At 36.2% G+C, this 22,325-nt stretch overlaps 1 protein-coding gene across 1 annotated transcript in view; it reads left to right on the forward strand.

Moving 5' to 3' along the window:
• GABRA2 (gamma-aminobutyric acid type A receptor subunit alpha2) overlaps window positions 1-22,325 on the forward strand; it is a 62,473-nt gene that overhangs the window by 34,504 nt on the left and 5,644 nt on the right. Inside the window, exons 5-9 of the mRNA XM_075752224.1 lie at window positions 5,891-6,111; window positions 8,437-8,519; window positions 11,355-11,498; window positions 12,293-12,445; window positions 20,588-20,790. Coding sequence (XP_075608339.1) covers window positions 5,891-6,111; window positions 8,437-8,519; window positions 11,355-11,498; window positions 12,293-12,445; window positions 20,588-20,790 — 804 coding nt within the window. The remainder of the gene's footprint in view (window positions 1-5,890; window positions 6,112-8,436; window positions 8,520-11,354; window positions 11,499-12,292; window positions 12,446-20,587; window positions 20,791-22,325) is intronic.

A 22,325-nucleotide genomic window follows, 5' to 3' on the forward strand; every position in this document is an offset into this window, starting at 1 on the left:
CTTTTAAACTCAGTAACAGAAGACTAAAGGCTTAAAGGCAAACAGAAATTATAAATACACTTGGTTTTCTTGGGTGTTGGGCAGCATCTGCGTTGTCTTTTTATCATTGATATGTTTCTGAAAGGTCACTAAATTGGTTGCTCTGTTCTCTTTTGTTATAGGCCCAGGTCATTGCCTTTTCAAGTTAAATCCACAGGCTGAAATTTTGAGGAGGATATCTCATATGATCTATTGCAGAATTTATGTCCTTTTATTCTGTTGGGAAGGCTTGTTTCCCCGTGCAGCATCTTGCCAAGTGGATCAATATTGGCAATTGATTTGTCAGAGGCTCTATCCAAGCCCTTCACTGACATTAGCTTTCAGTGTACCTCTTGTTCGGATTCCTGTGCCTGGCACCAGGCACCCAGTGTGATTCAGGGTTGCTCTTTCTCCATGTCTGAATAAAAAAGGGTAATAAGAAATGTTTGTATTTTCAGTGACAGTAGTGTGAATAGTACCCTGTAGTCTCTTTTTTAAGTAATCCCTATTTGTGTCTTTCACATTCCTCTCTTATCCCTCCTCAGTGCTTATTTTAGACTCAGGGTTCGTTCTACATCAGGTCTATGGAAAGGAAGGGAGAGAAAAGCATTTGGAGAAGGTCCTTTTCATAAATGGATATGAATAGGAAGACATTTATTTCCATAGACACTGTCATTCAAACTGGTTAAACACATTTTTTCCAAATTTTTTTCAAATACTTCATGTTTAGATTAAATGCTTAGACAAAAATGACTGAAGTTGGCAGATGAAGCAGAAATAAAAGGCTTGAAATGACTTCTTCAAATAGAGGAAAATCATGCTACAATTCCCTAGAAATATACCACATTTTCTTTATGGTACTAAAGGTCGTATATATCTGGCAGACATTACTTATGTATTTAGAAATGAACACACTTTCCTTTGAAATGCAGTGCTGGGATAGTATTTAAGTTTTTAACAGAGCTGTTAAGGGTTTTGATACAAAATAACCAACAGTGCAGTTTCAAACCACAACCCTCCTCCATAGGGGAATTTATTCAGTATATTTTCAATAATTCTATTCACCAATGCCCAAGATTCGCACCTCCCAAAGACCTGAAATGCATATATGGCCATCTGCTATTTCCTCCTATGTAACGATGTGTTTTGTACACATCAGAAGGTAAGTTCTGGAAAAGAAGAAGAAGTGGACTCAGGGACTCAGTTTATACATCTGTGCAGTGAGCTTTGCTGATGGATACACAGCTAGTGAAGTACTTTTGCAGACCCCGAGTAGTCGGTATTTGTGATTGCAGTGTTGAGGGGTTTTTGGGAAGAGGAGAATTGCATCCTGAACACTTTCATTCTTGATATTGCTAATTTTTTTTTTTTTTTTTTTTTTTTTTTGGTCCAACCTGGTAGACATGCCTAGGTACAGTGAAGCCATACAACAGTGTACTTCAAGAACTATGAGATTTGCAGACTGTTGTAGTGTGTTAGCCCTTGTGTATGCCATTTGCACTATGCACAAATCTATCCCACAGAGAATGAAATGACCAAACCAGCAAACTAATGATTTGATCTTCCCACTGTAAAGCTAATTTCAGCATTCACTCAAAAGCTAGATCCAAATGCTCAGTGAGGAAGTTTGGTAAATTAATTTGCAGAAGTTCCATCACAAACTTGCACTCATCAAACACACAAATATCAGACTACAGCAAGAATGCAGAGACTGGGCAGATTATTTTGCTTTGAATAATTGCATTTTTTGAGTCTCCTGTCCAAAACTCCTTCTTTGTTTTCTTGGAAGTGGTTTTGATACTTAGTTGCATACCAACCATGTTAGTTCTTGCATACTAATATTGTTAATGTTTTCAAGCTAAACTGAAACAAAAATTATACATTGCTTTCATGGTTATATATGTGTGTCAGTTAAGAGCTTTAACTGTGGTCAAGAAAATGTCAAACTTTTAGAGAATTGACTGAGAAAAATCTTTACAAGTAGGGAATGAGGAACTCTGGCCTGAACTATTCACTAAACAAATGCCGTGTTCCAGGGGGTGATTAATAAAATGTCCCATCTGTTCCATGACAATACTGCTTGCTAATGGACACTCACAATTTTTGAGACGTTTGGAACACTTCCATCTTTACTCCAGATGCCAAAGACTGCCAAAATCTGCCAGCCTTTAGCTGAGAGGATGAGAGTACATTTTCTGTTTGAACTTTTCCCATACAAATCTAGCCTTGGCGAAAAAGAGACTGCCACGTAGTGAGGAGGGATTGCTTATACTCCTGTCAGTTAAAGCTTCTCCCAGAGATACAAATGTCTTTTTTTATTGTGCACACTGTTATGCACATCTGCATATTAGAAGAAGAATGAAATTCCTTCACTGTTTTATCATTCTGACCATTGAACTGGCAGAGGCTCAGTGCTTCTTAACACTGTAGTAAGAATCTCTCATCTGTCCCTAAAATTTCATGTAAGCTGGTATAATACATATTTGAAAGACTATCTTTAATTTATCTTTAATTACAGCTGTGAAAGCACCATTTCAGACACAAATCAGTAGGAAGCATTTGCTTGTCCATAAATGATCACAGGAGTCCTTTGTAGTCCTGAAAGTATGCTGTTATGATTTTTTTGGAGATAGTGCACTATACACTGGAGAGTGGGTTGGTAATGTCCAGAGACAGCACAGGTTTTTTACATAGAGGAGAATATCTGCAGATTGTATGATACGAGTATCAGGTATTAATTTGAGTCTTTTTTTCTAGAGTCCAGATTTGCATTTCTAACAGAATGTTAATCTTGCTTGGAAAGTAAACATTACACAGCATTTACCACAAAGTGGTACATATATGGAATAGGAAATAGTTACAAAATCTTTATGTAGCATCTTTTGATAAAAACTGATATTTTGTCACATTGATTATATTAAAAATATGTTAATAATTTCCTGTTTTTTCATTTGTTTTGTATGATATTCATCATAGAGATATTAGTGATCATAAATAGAATAAATTCAATTCAAGTGGGAACATGGGATCAGTGAATATAGCATGGGATGCAAGAGGCATGTATTGTATTTTGCTTTTCATAATTACTCTGTAAATGGACTGGGACAAGTTAACTTCATCTCAGTGCATTTGTTTCCCTTCATATAAAATTGAGAACCCAATACTTCATTTGAAAAATGCATTGAGGTCTACAGAAAGATAAGTTATTTAAGAAGAATGTGAGATTTTATTGCTATTGTGGTGAATGGAAGGAGGTGTTCATGATTGTTCACACCAAACCTTGGTTTATTCCCTGTTTCCATCTTCCTAATGGGATGTTCTGCAAATAAAGATTTCTAGCACGAATTGGATGAAAAAATTGCAATAGAGAGACAGAATTACCTGTGGATCAGTCAGAGATTTGTCAGTGGGATCTTTCAAGGCTGCAGCTCAGATTGTCTCCTGCTTATTCCGCTCTCTAAGCAGTTGCCGTGCATCAGATGTGTTTTTTTGAAATGTTGCTGTTTTGATATAGTGGCATTTCATGTCTGCTTTTTTTCTCTTTTATATCTCCTGTAATTCTTTTTTTATACATTGGAAGACATTGAAGAAGTGGGACCTTTGAAATTCTTTATTACAAAAACTTTAAGATTTATATTCTAATCATTTATGTGTAGGGGATATTTGTCAAAGGAACTGGTAGAACTTATCACTCACTCCTGTTGAATTTCAGTGGGATTTCAAACTCTTACTCCCTCAGGCTCTTCTTTCCACTTCTTTATACCTCAAACATCAATCTTCTCATACATAGCAATGACTTATTGGCAAAGCCCCTCAGACAGAAATGACAAAGAGGCTTTTAGGGCAATTGTTTTCCTTGAATTACCCAGTATTTCTAGCCAGATTTCATATATTCCCCCCTGCTTCAAGCACACTCTTCCTGCTGCTCCTGATCCTCCATGATTTTATGCATTTTCTGACTTTCCCTGGTCTACAACTGAACTGAGAGGTAACTTGGAACTTGTAAATGGGATTTTAAGTCACGATATTTAGCAAATAAAACATATAAATCAGCAAATGAACTAGGACAATTGTATGTGATCTTTCATAGAGAAATGGGCAAATTACTTGTCATGAGGCAGTGTCATCTGGCAGTGATGAGAGACAGTAAGAGATCAGGTATAATGTCAAAGAAATACATGTTTTAGAAGTGCATAATTGTGTATTTCACAGATATGTTTACTAAAGTATTACTAGAGATAATAGCAACTGGCATTAAAGAAACCCAAGCAAATTAATTTTCAGTGTACTGTAGTTTTATTTAGTATTTGAGTAACTAGAATTTTAATTAGAAAAATGACAAAATGGTTTTGTACTAATGTAAGACCTCTTGATATAGCTAAAAAATTGGGCTTGTGGTTTTGGTCAGGTCAGTTTATCAGAGTCCAAAAAGATCTCCCCAAGCACCTGTCACAGTTCCCAATGACATCTGCTTTCTCTCCTGCCCTGCCATGCTCCTTCAGGTAACAGAATTCTCTTTTTTCCACATGCTCATCTTAGCCTCTGGCCCTGACCTGGAAAATGGTCCTCGCAGCTCCTTCGCTCACAGACCAAAGGAGCTGAGAAGGGCTGCTGCTTCTCCCTGTCTACTCAGCATTCCTTTTGTACCATCGAATGATTGGCTGAGAAAAAACTTAAGCCTGGTTAATCAGCACACAGGGGAGCCAGCAGAAAGTGATGGGGGCTGATAAGTTCCTGGAAATCACTTTCATACTGAAATCATTTGAATATTTTATATTGGTTGAATTTTATCAGGACTTGTCCATTCAAAGATAATTTACTCGAAAATGGTTTTCGAAAACTGTGACATTTGCAGAGTAATTGCAATAGTACAGACTGTGTTGCACACTAATATTTTGAAATCATGGGTCCATTTTGCACCTGTCCAACAAAACTGAAATTGCACCAAGATAGCATTTGCCAATACACAGAATACAATTTGCTTCCAACAAAGGTTTTAACCTTTTCCATTTCTAACTTACACGTTGTGCGGACAGTAGCAAACTGCTAAATCCATTTACAGATCCAATTTGATGTTAGTTGATGAATTGACATTATCAACGTTTAATCAGTATCTTGTTTGTTTGTTTGTTTGTTTAGAATAGCAACAAAACCCAGCAGATGGGATACCCAGCGCTGGGTGACACAGGCATCAGGTCTGGGTCATCGGTCTGTTTTTACTTGCATCCTTTTCTCCCAGCTGTGCTTCCTTCCCAAGATTAGGCATCAGAGTAAAGTTCAGCAGACAGTGTGTGTCACCTGTTAATCATCAGCTCCTGTTCCTTACCTATCTACTTCTGTTAATAAAATCCATACCACTACAGAGCCTTACTTTCCCCTTTGGAAAAATCTTCCTTATATCAGTCTGCCTGGGTATATTGTACTCATTATGGATGGGTAGCCTTGTTTCCTTCCTTCCAGTCTCAGCCATTCTCCCTGCTCTTGAAATGCTGGGTTACATCAGGTTCATCTGGTCAAGGAACTATTTAATATCCTTCTGTGTATTTTTTTCTTACCTCTATTGTAAAATAGGTGTGTTTATTGAAATTACCCTTGTCACACGTACTGTGTGTATCAGTAACAGAAATCTAAATATTGGAAGGATTCGATATACAAACAACAGCTCGTAATCATGAAGGAGAATGTCATACCCTTAGTAAATCAACTTCCTGCTTATTATTCTCAGAATTATACAATTTTGTTTGATGGTGGTTCTCCCTTGACAATTTTACCAAGTGAATTTTTGCAACCAGAGCTTTTCTGTTTTGGCCCTCAAAAAACCAGATTAATGTTTCATTGAGTCAAAAAAAAGCATATCTTTATTCCATTGCAGGAATACACAATAGATGTTTTCTTCCGTCAGAGATGGAAGGATGAGAGATTAAAGTTTAAGGGCCCAATGAACATTCTTCGATTGAACAACTTAATGGCCAGCAAAATCTGGACCCCAGATACATTTTTTCACAATGGGAAGAAGTCAGTGGCTCATAACATGACAATGCCAAACAAGCTTCTACGAATCCAAGATGATGGGACTCTCTTGTACACTATGAGGTAAGTCTTTTCGTCTGTTCTCTACTCAAGCTATTTCTCGAGGTGATTTTTCCAGAAAACAATTAAATAGGGTTCCAAGAGGACTATCCTTTGTTTCATTTCTGTCCTAGCAGAAAGCAAGCTAGGAACAAGTACATTTTGTTTCCAGTTCTGTTGCAAGTCTGTTGGGTAATTATGAACTAGATCAGTTTTCCTACATGTTCCTCAGTTTTCATACTTATGTATTAAAAGATACTGACCACCTGCATAAAGTGCTTGGAGACCTTCAGATGGGAATCACCATGTAAGAATTGTTAAGAATACTCAAAGTTTACCAACTCCATTAAAATAGTGTATGATTAAAATAGTCTATGATTTTTGCCTGTTACTGCACACATTGTACCAACCATGTGAGCCCTTAAGTAAATTTATTATTAAGATCAGTGGCAATAAAAAAATAAAGAGGAAGAAGAAAGGGTTAATAAGGCTTCAAATTCTTTCCCACAGGAACTACAGGGAAAATATGGCTTACTCTGTAATAACTGTTTCTTTATATCTAATTACAATATTTTACTTAAAATTTTAATTTTTGCATCCTATGCATGATCAGCAGCTAAGATGAACATTTAGCTGGTAAAATATATTAAATTTGCTTAGAAAATAATTTATGAAAAATTATAAATATCATATATGCATAGGCATAAGCAGCATTTTTGTAAGACTGATGTCTTCTTTGATTACTCTTTTTACAATAATGTAACTTATATGAGTCTTTTGGAATTTTTTTATCCAAATTTCCAGAAACCCTTGACTTAGTTTCTTTCTTTTTCTTTGAGAATATTTAATAAATTGAATTTGTTGTGAATGTAGACTTACCTAAGTCAGATATAAAATGTGAGTTCTAAAGCAAACATATATTGTGCAATTTTTTCCATGCAGCCATACCAGCATACCTTAAGCCTGATACACCCTTATAGTATTGAGTGTTGATGGGTAGACTGCTAATGATGTTGAATGATGTGGTTCTTGGAGAGGTTCAGAAAAGTTTGTGGGAAACAAATTGAGATCCCCATTTATTGTATTCTTGCTTGGGCCCAAATCAATATTTGAACTTGAAATTCTCTCCCTCCAGAAGGTATTATAATCATATGCGATACATAATAAATTCTGTTTGAAACCATTATGAAGAATTTTTTTAAAAAACATAAGATGAGTCATGCCAGCTAGAATTAACTAAGCATTTTCATGACTTGTAAGTATCTTGCTTCTGAGGGTGTGAGATTAATGTGTAATTTTCATTGTCTAGATTTTAAACAGCCATTTTTTTTGTCTGTGTCTATTTAAAATGATAGTGTGATTTATATCAGAGGCTTATGCAGTTCTTTCCTTTGCCTTCAGCTGTTTGCTGACTCTTTTCTCTCTCTGCTCTTTGACTTCAGAAAAACTTTCCTGGGGACTGGGGCAATAGAAATATGGCATGTTTTTGGGTGGAAGGGTGGGACTAAATAGCGGGGAATACACTGACTGTGAACCACTGGGGGTAGAGGAGGATGTAGCTGATGTTTGAGGTTGGATGAAGAAGAATAAAGACATCCACAAAAAAATCTCTACCCACAGGAGACTTACAGGATAGGAAGGAGAAACAGAACACTTTTTTTTTTTCTTCTTAATTAAAAATAAGGAGAAAGAAAAGTCTGACAAAAACTTTCTTCAAAGTCTTTTAAATTATTTTTTTGTATTAATCCTCATATTTGATACTGGGTTATTGCTGGGATTTTTTCACAAAATGAGCAAAAGTGAATGCATTGTTAACATACTGTCATGCTTATACATAAATAAAAATAATAATCATAAGTAACATGGAGAATGAGTAGCAGCAATCTCTTGAAAGAACACAAATGGTTTTTCTTCTGCATCTTCCATTCAAACTATACAAAAAATAAATTCAGAAAACTATGGAGCACAGTCCTTTTGCAAATTAACTGTATTTTATGTGCTTTTGTAATGAGCCTTTGAGAGCCACATAATCACACATGTACCTCAGAATATTATGAGAAGAAAATGACTATTCTTAACAACCTGCAGTTACATAATTTATATTTTCATTTAAATGGCCTTTCCTCATAGTTTTGAGGTCAGTTCTTTCAGATTTTTGATGTAATAAGTCAATGTCTTCCAAAGCAACACATAAAAGGGAAGAAGCAAGAGCTGATTTAAGTTTTAATTAGTTTAATATAACATTTCAGTTTCATCTCCTAAATCAGCATGAACTCTGTTCATTTCTGTGGAATAGATTTTCTTGTCCTGCTAACTGACTTAAATGCATAGCGGTCTTTTGCCTTTTAGGCTTACAGTCCAAGCTGAATGTCCAATGCACTTGGAGGACTTCCCTATGGATGCTCATTCATGCCCACTGAAATTTGGCAGCTGTAAGTATAAAATGAGAAGCGTAGCCTTTGATTAGTGAATATCTAACATTGCTCAGCATCACTCTGATTCAATAAGTTGTTACATGAGAGGTTGCCAACACAAGATGGTACTTTTTAAAAAATTTGTAACCTGATACGTTGAAATCTCTTTTCTCTATTCAATGTTCTTCTAATGCATTTTAAAGCTTTCTTGACTCCAGTTAACAATAAACACTATGCACCTAATTCAGCACTGCACTGATTTACTTTTATTCCAGCATGCAACCCGTACCGATGAATGCAGACCTGGGTGCACATAGCCTGTGTAATCTTAATGAAGAGCATATTAAAGACTTCAAAGAATGTTTGGTTTTATTTATTGAAACATTTATTTTCTCTTTATTGTTAATGGTATTTCTTTTACATCCCTAGTCAATGAAGGCAACAACAAATGGCTTCTTGTGATAAAAAATTTCCCTCAGCACATCTGCATGTTATAGACAGGTGGACTTTGATCTCACTAGTATTAGTTTAATAGCAGCATAACTTCATTTACCTATACTACAGTGTCTATTCTTTTTTTGTGAATTAGGATCACATTATATAAATTTCCTGGATTTTGTACACTAAAAGGTTTTCTTTTTTTCTTTGGCTGCAACCTACGTGATATAGGTGACATGCTGCCACTATGGACATCATTAACCAGATGAACATTGTCAGAGCACTGTGCACTCTTTCTATAACTCTCACTTATCCCTTTTCCTTGGAGTTTGGAGCAAACTAAACCATGCTTGTCTTTCTGATGATGTTTCCACAATGGAGGGAAATCTTAGCTATGGAGATAAAAGATCATTAGAATTAATCATATTTGTATCATGGAGCCTTTTTTGCCCCTAGATATTATATTTATAACAGATAATACCGCTTAATTAACTAACAGCAGAGATGTTAGCCAAAATTGGCTACTGATTAATAATATTTACTATATGTGTGCAGCAAGGTATGTTTGATTTATAAGGTGCAGGAGGAAAAAAGGCTCCTATGTAGCCTCAAAACAACTTAAAAAACCCCGCAAGAATGAAACTGATGCTGAGGCCAAGAGGCTACTTTATAGTATGTCTTCATTTGCATTCCTAAGTTGGAAACCCTTCTGACTTTGTGTGAACAGTGGTTTTTTTCTCTAGTTTGTTTGGGTATTTTTGCTTACTAATTTTTCCTTTGTTCTCTGCCCATGGTTTCCGGTTTTCTAGTAAACAGGAGAATTCAAACTGTGAACAGTGTGATTTTAGAAAAGCTATCTTTTATTTCCCCTGTAGTCAACTGTGCTCCAGACTGTTGCCCATCCAAGGGACTCTTATTTCTGTTCATTTTGAACGGCTTCACACTCATTTTATTACCTTTCCTAGAACTCATTTCTAGACTACTGTGCATTTTTCAGCTTTTATTGTGGGATAGAATTTGATTGATGAATAGTGGTGAAAATAAGCAGGAATCCTGAGGATTTTGGTTTAGCTGAGGCAAGTCTGCCAGTGGTACGTATTTGTCATAGCTCTTCATATGCTCCTAATGTTACATTGCAAGGAGGATCATTGTACAAATGTCTCAGGAGTTTTTTTATACATAAGAGAAAAGCCAAACTGAATGTACTGGAGAAGCTGTAGCTTAATAGATTGCCTTTCTTTATCCTAATCAAAAAGTCTAGCCAACAGTGGGGAGGATGGGGACAAATCAGCAACTGGCAATACTGTTGGTTTGCATTAAAGCAGAGGTCTTCTTGTGTGAAGCTAGAAAGATAGAAGGGAAGTGTTAAAAATTTCTACATGCTACCCACCCGCTAGATTTTGTTAGTCATGCAATTTATGGCTAGTTGCATGAAGAAGCTTCTTTCTGGGCCACCAGAGATTTCCGAAGTGAAAATGTTTGCAGCCCAACAGAAATGTTACTTTTCTTTTTCACTTCACTACAATTATGATATGAGACTTAAAATGCACTTGCCTCAGTCAATGTAAATGAACATACAATTTCTTCCATCAGTGGTTTACCCTTTTCTTTTCATACTCCATTTGTTAGTAGGGTATTAGACCGGAAAAACTTGCAGGACATACTTTTTTTTTTTTTTTTCCCTTTCTTACTGGAGAGGCATTAATGCTATTTAAAATACAGTCTTGATTTGCTTTCATTCTAGCTTATTTTGACAGACCCTAGGTTAAATGTATGTTTGATCATGAATGTACTGAGAGAACAGCCTTCTTAATATCAGCATCTCCCACAAAAAGATGCCAAGGAGTGAAATTTAAGAGGGTATGCAGGGCAAGGCACAGAGCCACTACAAGTTTAAGGGCATTGTCACTGAACCTGGCTTCCCATATTTAGGTATGAAGTTCAGCTAATAAAATGCTTGTGATACAGTCCCAAAGTGGAAGGTGGGGAAAATGGAAAGTTAGAACAATATAGGAATGAATTTTCAAAAATGTTGTGTCCTAAATCTTGCGAATTGTTCTTTTCATCCCACTTACCATGAGTTTTAGGATACATATAATATCTAATCTCTTAGAAATTTCTTAACAGGATAGAAGAGATGTGGTTTGTAATTTAATAGCAATAAATTGTGGTTAAGAAGATCACAAATGAGTGCCTTGTTCCCATGCTGCAATAGGCATTTACCCTACAGTAAAGCTATTTTTAAATGGCCAAACATATTTTTTACCATATAATTTTCAGGTTTTGGGGTAGGTTGTTTTTTGTTTTGTTTTTGTTTTTGTTTTTTAAAAATAAGTAGCTCTTCTAATACTATGAGTTTTGATGGAAAGTGTTTATTTAAATTACTGACAAAACACTTTATCTTATTTTCCACAGATGCATACACAACTTCAGAAGTGACATACATTTGGACTTATAATGCTTCAGATTCAGTGCAGGTGGCACCAGATGGCTCAAGATTGAATCAGTATGATCTTTTAGGCCAAACAATTGGAAAAGAGACAGTTAAATCAAGTACAGGTTAGTAAAAGATATTTTGAAGAAAAAGGCACTCACTTGGCTATGAAAAACATAGGCATTGCTGGTGGTGTTAGAAGGCTACTGAAAAACCTGTTGCAAAATGTGAGATATTAGGCAGAGTCTATTAATGTATGGTCCAAATAACACACAGGAGCTCTTTAGTCATTCTTTCAAGTTAATAAGTAACTGATGATAGCAGGGGTGCACTTGTCCCCAGTGACTGTTTTTTAGTGCTGTCTGGAGCTGAGTCTTGAATCCTAATGTCTGTAACCCAAGACTGGGATAATTGTTTAATTTTTTTTTTTTTTTGTCTACTAAATGATGAAGTATGCAGATTTCAACCATTTTTTTCCTTCCATCGTGTTTTTGGCATTAAAGACCAGATTATTCTACCAGTCTCTAGACTGTGTTCCTACACGTGCCAGGCTGTGATGGACCTCCATGATTGCCTTCTGACTGTAGATTAAGTTCTCAGGGTGCCTTCGCGTGAACGCAGAGAGTTGCTTATGTGCAGAAACCCACAGGACTGAAGTTCTTGTCAGGGCATACAAGAGATAGTGTAAGTTCCTGAACACTGATCTTTCCTGGAGCTCAGTGGGAATAAGATGTAGTTGTACTCAAAAACTTTCTTATGTTCTGTCAGATGCTTCCTACTACAAAATGCATTCTGTGCAATTTAACCCTAGCACATTTGGTTTACATAAATGTACTAAACTTTCTTTTGCCAAAGAAATGGATTTTCTTAAGATTATAACCTTTTGTTTCATTGTATTTTGTTTGTTTGTGGCACCTAGGTGAATATACCGTAATGACGGCTCATTTTCACTTGAAGAGAAAAATTGGTTATTTTGTCATTCAGACTTATCTCCCCTGTATCATGACTGTCATTCTCTCTCAAGTGTCATTCTGGTTGAACAGAGAATCTGTACCTGCCAGGACAGTCTTTGGTGAGTATACTGAGTAGCATTAGCTTTGTTTGCAACAGCTGAAGCTGTTAGGAAGCATTTCAGAAGTCTGCTTGGTAAAGCCTTTTTTCATTCAAGTTAGTGTGTTTGTAGAATGTAATGCTATTTCTAGCCCAAACAGCTTTCAACTGCAGCTTACAGATCTCCTAAGAATCCCAAAGTTTTTAGAAATTAGAGAGAACTGTCCATATATCCTTGACTCTTTTAAGAGGAAAAAGTTTTCACAGAAGGGAAAAAGATGATGATTTTTCTATTCAAAAAGTAAATTTAGATTATTTTCTGAAATGTCTTACCTGCCTTGATGTTATCCAAACATTGTGGTACTTGGTAGGTAAGCACATTTCTAAATATATTTGTAAATTAAACAAATTAAATTTGAATTTGTTGAAGTATTTGAAAGTCTTTGCAAGCTGCAGTTCTTTAAAAGAAACCCTATCCTGGGGGGTCTGGGCCAAACTTTCTCACTAATTCAAATTGGAGATTACTGTAGGGCAGCAAACAGCTTCAGCAGTGCAAAATAATTATATTTCTATTACAATAAGGTTTTGCTCTCTTCTTTATTAAAGCAAAGTAAAAAATGTCTTTCTTATTTGCATAACTTAAAGTTCTTATAATTTGTTTGCTTTTAAAGAAAAAGAGACTAGCACAACAAAATGAAAGTAATGTCTGGGTGGAATCAGCCAGCAGAAATGCTGCATACAATCATACGATTAGTCATCAGTAGACACCATGCACTCTTCAAAAAATAGGCCAAACTCAAATGCATATTAAGTATGATGCACAACAAAGCACTTACTGTCTCTCCTGGTAGAGAAAATGCCACACAAAGCATCACGAAAATTGCAGGTTTGAATATGAGCCTTATTGAAGTCAGATGAAATGGGTCAGTGGTTTTACTGGGACCAGAATACTGCCATGCTTTCCCAGGAGTTATCAGGCAGATTTCTTTTTTCTTTCTTCAAAATCTTCTGTGAATTTGTCCATTTCTGCTTATCAAAATGCACATTCCTGTCTTCCAGCCTTGCAAGTACACTGTTAAATCCTTCTACATCTTTGTCTTTGCCCTTTCCTGTACCCCCTCCTATACATTTAGTACAGTGTAACTGGTTTGTCCAAAAAAGTCTCACATCTTCTTTTCCTAAAATGCACTTTCTGTTGCTGTGTCATCGGTAACAAGGCACTAACTACATCAGTAACAAGGTATTAGGATAATTTTCCTGGAATGTTGTGTCCCTTCCTGCATACCTCTTTCTTGTTCTTGATTTATTTTTTGATTTTGGTTTTTGGGTGTTTTTTTTCTGAAATAAGTAATATCTGCATGGCAGCCTGATGCTTTACTGTCCCAGGGGTTTAGCATAATATGAATAATTAACAATGTCCTGTTTCAGGATATCTTGAGGAAACTGGGTACGGTGGCCACAGGAACAGAACTGCAGCACCCCATGACATAAAATCTAAAATTGTTTTACTAAGCACAATGAGTATATCGAGGAGACAGCAATTTCTGTGCCAGTATTTCATTTCTGCCACAGAGACGCGCACCTCACGCACCAGTCAGGGCTCCGTCCCCTCCAGGCTGGCTTAGGCTGTCACCCTGAACACGCGTTCAGGCCTAGCCCCTGCATGCAGCATTGCACCTCAGGCTTAGCCTTCTGAATTGGGTTGGATGTCCCCCGAGGAGCTATTTTTTAACATCCTTTTACGCTCTGGATGAGATTGTCGGCATAAGCTGCCAATGGCGTCTGTAATCATGGAGCCCCAGGCGAATCTCCCGGTGTTTCTCCATACCTACTGGCAGGAGTTGTCACTGGGATTTCTGATACCCTCTGGTCTCCTGCCTAAATGTGTTACAAAAATGTGAAGTTAGCCACAGTTTCACAACAAAGTTCATCTGTTGCTTCTGACTGTTTTCTGGCTCATACTGAATTGATCTTGACAGTTGGAGCTAGGCAGGTACACTCAAGGTCTCATTTGGGTGGTACTCATTCAGGTAGACTCCAGCCAGTAACACATGAAGCCCATACTACAGCTAAGGTAACAAAACAAGCTACTTCCAGGAGGGAATATAAAAATTGCAGGAGATTTTGCTTTGCATTTTTATTGATCATACTTAATTTTTAGTTTTTATAAGGAGTAGTCACTTGCTAGATACCCATCTTTGCATCGTATAATAGATATATCAATATTAAAATGTGATTAAGTAGAAAATATTAATTTTGATAAAGTGTTTTTCAGAATCAATGAGAAATTTATTTTAAGTATCTTCTTGAGAGCTTGAGTCCTGGAAAGGACTAACTACTAGAGTACTGTTCCTTTCAAAGAAACGTAATTCTCAGTTATTCTAAGCACCACTTAGCATTCATTATTTCATGTCTGAAAGAAATTACTTTTCTTTCCCCTTTCTATTCTCTTGCAATGTAGTTTCAAGTTCTAGGTTAACATTAAGGGCTTGCTATAATGAGGCTTCTTTTATAGTTGAGCTCTTTAATCCCTTTTCTTTATGGCATCTATTTAATATTGTTGACCTAAGCTATCCCAAATGAATTATGGCCTAATGTTATATTGTTTCAACTTTGCTTTAAAATATTGGAAGAAGAAAGTTTTATCATCGTTAATTAAATAAGTCTTGAATGTGTTTTCTCTAGCAGATAAATTTGAAAAGCATTTGATTGCATTTTTAACGAAAGGGAATAAGCCTGGTTCATAATGCCTTCATTTAGTGCAAGATTACAATCTGTTTCATTTAGTAATGTGTTTATTGTTACGCATTTAGTGTCAACAATATTAGCAAAACTAATCTTGTGCAGCTTATTGAATTCTCGCTTCGTTTTTAATGGGTCATAACATTTAGAAGCATCACGTATATTTGAATAGCAGCATTAGATGCAGGTGACAGAAAAATCAGAAATTAGGTTTCTTTGTGCTACAGTTATCTATGTGTTTCAACTCACATGGAGTAGGAATGAGAATGTTAAAATGAATCTAGTTAGATATATATTCTTTGCTACCTGAAGAAGGCAAGAACAAAAATTAACAGTCCTATTATTTTTTAGTATGTTGTCCAAGATGCAGAATTTTAAATTCACATAGCTATGTTCTTTTGTCAGGACTCTGTTCTCTGTGATGATTTTACTCTTATGCTGCATTCCTATCCCTGTGTTTTGCTTGTTCTTCATTTATCTTTCCTGAACCTGTATTAATTAATGTACATTTTGAAGCACAAAGCCATTTAGACCTGAAACAGACAGACTTTTTAATTATGCAACTGCAGAAAGGGAAACCTAAGAGTTCAGATTTGTTGTCTGGTTATTTTTACATGGGAATTGAATAACATAGACTCTTCCTTTTAAACAATTCAGTATATATAAAGTACCTTTTCCCATTTTGTTGAAAAAAATCTCAACTGGCTTTACTTCTCCTTTCACATGCTGCAGATTATCTTTTGTGCCTTGCGAGATATCCCACCACTCAGAACTTTCAGTCTATAACTTCTTATTTGGAAATTTCTGTTAACCGTAGACATAACACTCTAGTGGTAGGCAGTGGGCAAGCATACCTGGAAAACTGTAGCCCTTAGTTCGAGACTGAGCTGGCTGCAAACGAACTACTATGTTTTCTCAGCTCAGTGGTGTGCCAAGACACTACCTCATGTTCCAGTAGTGACATAATGACATGTGACTTTTACTGGAGCTGGGGTAAATGGCACTTGCTGTTCAGCTTTGGGAATAAGTTTGGCTGTTGATCAATGGGGAACTCTGTTCCATTGCTCGTCATTGGTACAGTGAAGCAACGTGAGCACCGACTTCACGATATGTGTATGTGGTTTAACTGACTGACTGAATGCAACGTTTCTGGAAATAGATTATGTGATGGTCCTTGGCCTCCCATGCTATTTAAAAAAGGCTTCTGGCCTTTTGTGTTGTTCTTTCAGTAAAAAAGGGTAGACAAAGCACTTGAGTTGTTTTATACAATCTTTCCCTCAATGGTTGGTCAGGCTTCTCTCCTGATGTCTAAGGAGAATCAATGTACACTCCTTTTGTATTGTATTCTCAAGTAACACATATACATTGTTAAGTAAAAAAGAAACAGTATGGTGTGTAGCCAAATATTATCATATAATACTTTAAAATTTTACTATCTCCAAAATTTTTAAGCTTTTGTTCAGAAGTCCAACCGTTTATTCTTGGAGTGATAAAATGAAGTAGTAATCTGTATCTCTGTAAAAGGGACAACAGTCTTTTCTTTCCACTATGTTATTTGTATTTATAAATCTATTCAGATTTTGGACCAGGTTGAGTGATCTAATTACCTAACAACATTTGCAATTACTGTTAAGAAAAAAGAAAGAGTGAAATAATAGAGCAATGGAATTATCTTTCTAATGAAAACAAAAAAAAAGTAATTTATCAGTCCTTTTGTGATATGTTCTTCAACCATTGTGTGTATCTTTGCAAAGTGCTGTGATGAAAAGATAAAATTGTGGGAGGAGTAGCATGATATTATGAGAAATGGAACACATTTTGTACAAATTATTTGCAAAGCTGAAGTGCCTCTTGTGTTACAGAAATGTCTTTTGGTAACTCATTATTTAGGCCTTTTACTTTCATTTTCAAAGGAGATGCCCATATTCTAACACGAGAAGACTAGGACATGATTTAGTTGAGTAAAATCTGTTCAAATTAGAAAAATCAGTTGATACACAAGAGGTGAAATAAGGGTCCAAAGGAACTTGTCCCTGTCAAGGAGTAGCCTGATTTTGCACTCAATTGTGGGCATAAACTAGTCATCATGGCAGATTTTAACTTCAATATTTATGTGCTAGCTCCTCCAATTTCCAGAGTAAGTTTTTAGTTAGGCATTTCTAGTTTTTCAGTTTACCCCTTCCACTGCTGAGTGGCAGCGCCCTATACCACTGAGTGACAGAAATTGTTTGCCCAAAGGTGGCTGTCTAACTTTAAACACATCTTGAATAGTATCCATCTGTCCCGAAATCCAAAATATGACAGAGCTGGTATTTTCCACATATATAAGTTTAGTGCCAGTGAAAAGTGTTGAATTTACAGCCCTGGAGATGGATATCCTCTCTCCAGTGAGAAGATGCCATTTCAAAAGCGGCACCATAAAAAAAAATCCTAGGCAAAGCCCCAGTCTTGTCCTGAACAGGTAAACCTGTAGTGACAGAAGTTATTTAGCTTTTATAGGCATGCACCACTGAGAACAAAAGTTGTAATGATGTTGGGGTATATTTACTGTCAAGTGTAAAATGTTTGGTCCTCTTCGGAGAAGGGAAATGGCAACGGTTTATTTTTTGGATCCTTTTTAAAGACAAACCGATGACTGCTCGTGGTCTCTTACAAGATGATACCTGTCCATGTCCTTCTGTCACATCTGCTGGGTTCTGTGCTATAGAAGATAGTTCTTGACCTGTATATAAATTGTGGTCTTTTTACATCATAGTGAGATATCATGCAGTCTTACATAGCCTGTTAAATTATTTAGGCTGTTCAGAGTAGTATATGGGTTAGGGAGGAAGGCTGTTTTCCTCTAATATTTTCACTTCCTCATTGCAAGAGGACAATCTACTCACTGTGTTTTATACCAATTTTAGTTCACTAGTGTTATGAATTAGATAATACAACGTGGAATGTTTTTGATCTGGTTAGTGTATGTTTTTTGTAGGGGTTTAAGTTAAATGTTTGTGAAATAAATGTGTTTTGTTTTACAAGTTGACCATATTCCTCCATATTAATAATTTTTCAGTCCTCTCAAGTTTAGCAGTGATAAAGAGGCAGGTCATTTCCATTCAATCCTTTTTCATAAAGAGTTGATAATACCGATTTTTCAAATTAGCTATAATGTGCAAAATCATCTGTCTTTTGACTGAAGAAAAATAGCAAGTATAAAAATACTTGAGATTGCTAAACTGACAGGTATCACAGCTTAAATTTTCTGTTCAATTTTGTCCCACTCAATTCAGGTTAAATGGCTGTGGTAGCTTGAACATCACTGAATTTATAGAGCGAAGGAATAAGTGAAAGTGTGTTGGCAATTATCCGACAATGTGCTGTTTGATTAGCATTTAGGTCACAAGTGGTGTGGCTTGCTGAACTTTTTAAAGAAATTGTCAACTGGTAGCAAGATACAGGATGTAAATTCATGATGTTTTAATTGAGACTAGAAAAGGTCAGCAGTTAATCTTAAATTAGATTTCTGAAGAAGCCGATGGGGCTTCCAGAAGATTAGTTTATTCTAAAAGGTGGGATTTAAACAGAACAATACCTTAGCAACTGTATATATTTACATGTAGATAAGGACACCTTATCTCTGAGAAACAATCACTTTACTGATACTTCTGTATAATTAAAATGATTTATCTGCAGCTCAGGACCCATGTTAAAATTTGCATGTGATAATTTTAAATGTAAGATAGACTGCCTTTTCCCTGAGGTGCTGAAAATAATTAAGCCATATGTTGTGTAAGTGTTAGGTGAGAATAAGTTCTTTACAAAATGTATTGCCCGCACATTTTCCTACCTTATAGTATGAGAGCTGCTTCCTTTTCATTGTATAGGCTAGTAGATCTCAACAGTGTCACGGCTGATTCCAGACCAAATCCTCTTCTTTAATTAATGGAGGCTGAAAAATAGCAATTTGAGATTTATGTTTGCTGAAGTGCCTGGATACTGTGTGACTCAGCAGGATGTTTCTGTGCCTTGATTTCCCTGCTGCACAGACCCTTGGAAGTGCATCAAGGGAGAGTAACACTGAGGCTGAGTCCAGTCAGCTTTGCTCTGTCATCCTCTGTAGCACCCTCAGAGATGGAGATTCTTTACAGGCGGGATGGAAATTGCACAGCCTGAAGAGGTCTGAGTAGGTGTAATTGCTGTCTCTTCCCTCTCACACAGTGAGAAAATGCTTCTCTTGTAGAAGGAAAATTTGAGCTAGGTTGATCCTGCAGAACCCATGTGACAGATTGCTGACAGTGGAGGATCTGGCTTAGGGAGAGTGACTTTACTTTCTGTTGGGAATCCTCTTACAACGATTTTATGAGTGAGTAGTTGTTGGAGCTATGATGTGCTGTTACCAATATTTCTACCGTGGCATCTCCTTTGCCTGTCATAATGGAGTGTAGGCTTGCTGATCTGTGCTAAGTATATAATTTTGCATTGTTTTTCATTCTGGAGACGTATTTAATGGCATACCACAAAGGGAATAGTTTAGTTTGTCTAGGTGTGATTCAGCCTGAGGTGGGAGAACTGATTTACTTAAGGAATGGAGACTGCATTTGTGGCTGTGGGTTTCTGCTTGCTAAAACTGATTCAGAAAAATGTTCTTCTCTTCCTTTCCTCCCATGTATCTTTTTCTTATTTTTTGGAGTATAATTCCTGGCTTCCTACTGCGTCTTCGTTATGTACAAAGTAGTGTAAAGTGCTTTTAATAACTGCCACAGGGAAAGAACAATCTTCCTGGAACATCAAGTCTTGTTTTCTGACACATAATACACAGTTATAAAAATCTGGCATTTCAAATCAATATGTTGTTCGAGAAAAAAATCCCTGTTACCTGAATGAAAACTTAACCTGTTTATGTGTTCAACTATGTCACTGGATGGTTAGTGAGACATCTACTGGGAAAAAAAAAATTAAAAAATCATTATTTCTAGTAACAAAGGTCAATTTGTGTGGTAGTCAGTAAAGATGGGTGCCAGACCTGCAGCCACTGCAGAGAAGCCAGCCACCAAACATTAACGTTATTACTGTAATGCTGCAAAATGTTGTGATTCCATTAAGGAATTGTTAATTTTGTCCCTTACCTGTCCTGATAGCTAAAAAAAAAAAAAAACCCAACCAAAAAAACTATGTTCTGTAAGTAAAATCTTCAGCTGATTAAAAAAGGGGAAATATAGACAACAAAATTGAACTAAAATAATTCAAAGGAAACTCGAGATGCAGCCTTTAATATGGTTCTGACAGTTTGTCACCAACTTAGATAAGCAAGTTTTCCATTGTGTTTCACATATATACCATAATAATAGTATATTAATACCATAATTTTGGTTTGTATTTTTTTAACAATCAAAATCCAAGTAAAATTGTTGATGTTATGTTTTTTGTCCCCTTGCAGGAGTAACAACTGTGTTGACAATGACAACACTGAGCATCAGTGCTCGAAATTCACTCCCCAAAGTAGCATATGCAACAGCTATGGATTGGTTTATTGCTGTTTGTTATGCGTTTGTATTCTCTGCATTAATTGAATTTGCAACTGTAAATTATTTCACAAAACGAGGATGGGCCTGGGATGGAAAAAGTGTAGTAAATGATAAGGTAAGTCCTAAGGAAATAGCCCTGTTTCCAGTGAATTGCAGTAAACCAACTGTAATATACTGTTTTGATAAAATTTGCTATATAAAAAAAATATGTGATGCTTTAAATCAAGAGAATGTAGATGTATTTTGTGTCCTGAACAAAAATATGTCTGTCCTGATGTAGGTAATCTCACCTGGTCTCTGTCGTGGTTTAACCCCAGCCGGTAACTAAGCACCACGCAGCCGCTCGCTCATTCCTCCCTCCTGCAAGAGGACGGGGAAGAGAATGGGAAAAAAACTTGTGGGTTGAGATAAAGACAGTTTAATAGGATAACAAAGGAAAAAGATGATGATGATAAATAATAATAGGTAATAATAACAACAACAACAACAGGTGGTGCACAAATGCAATTGCTCACCACATGCAGGAAAAAACCCCAAACAAATAATGCCCAGTCTGTTTCTGAGCAGCAATCCTGCCTTCCAGCTAGCTTTCCCAGTTATATACGGAGCATGACATTCTATGGTATGGAATATCCCTTTGGCCAGTCTGGGCCAACTGTCCTGGCTCTGCTCTCCCAGCTCCTTGCGTACCTGGCAGGGTGTGAGAAGCTGAAATGTCCTTGACTTAGTGTAGACACTACAACTACCCAGCAACAACTAAAAACATCAGTGTGTTATCAATGGTATTCTCATACTAAATCCAAAACACAGCACTATACCAGCTACTAGAAAGAAAATTAACTCTGTATCATCTCAGCTGAAACCAGGACAGTCTCAATAATCCAGATTTAGTTATCAACTATATTGTGTTTTTATGTTGGGAAGTGTCTGACTTGTTTCTTGACTCCTCAGACACAACTGTTTATCTGGTTATTCAGAAAATTTAACCCAGATTATAATGGTTGATAATTTTTTTCATTATTTAATCCAATTGAGCTGGAAATAAGGAAAAGATTACAGAAAGATATAATGTATATTAATTTTCTGGTAGGTAAGAATCAGAAAACTGAATGCCCATATATGTAAAAACTATTAATAACAAAATCTAGAGTTTTCAGTATTCTGAAATTTATCCCTAATGATATGTAGACATTAATTTTTAAACTAATTTAAATAGCAGTTGTACAAAATTCTGAATACTTCACCTACTATATATTGATGCTCTGAGTGTGCAGAAGCACAGTCATGCCTTAGTTTGCTGGTATTGATAGTAGTGTAGTTGTGATAGCATGAAGAAATTTTAACCTGATAGAATTTCTTATTTTGTGAACAAAATGAACTGTTGATATGCCTGAACTTGTGTCACACTTCATAGTTTATCATTTTAATAACACAGAACGAATGCTAAAGCTGACTTGTTTTGACTTACTATATTATATAATTTTGTCCTATCCCAGTCCTTGATTCTACCAATAGAAAAGGATTTCTTCTGACAAAGAATACTCTGATTTCGCTGGTTCTCCTTAAAATAGGATAGAATATTATTTGCTTCCTAGATAATAGTAGATGTGAAGAAAAGTTTAATTAACTGATGGTTTCTCAGCACTTTGA

Source organism: Balearica regulorum, chromosome 4, assembly GCF_011004875.1.
Source record: "Balearica regulorum gibbericeps isolate bBalReg1 chromosome 4, bBalReg1.pri, whole genome shotgun sequence".
Lineage (NCBI taxonomy): Eukaryota > Metazoa > Chordata > Aves > Gruiformes > Gruidae > Balearica > Balearica regulorum.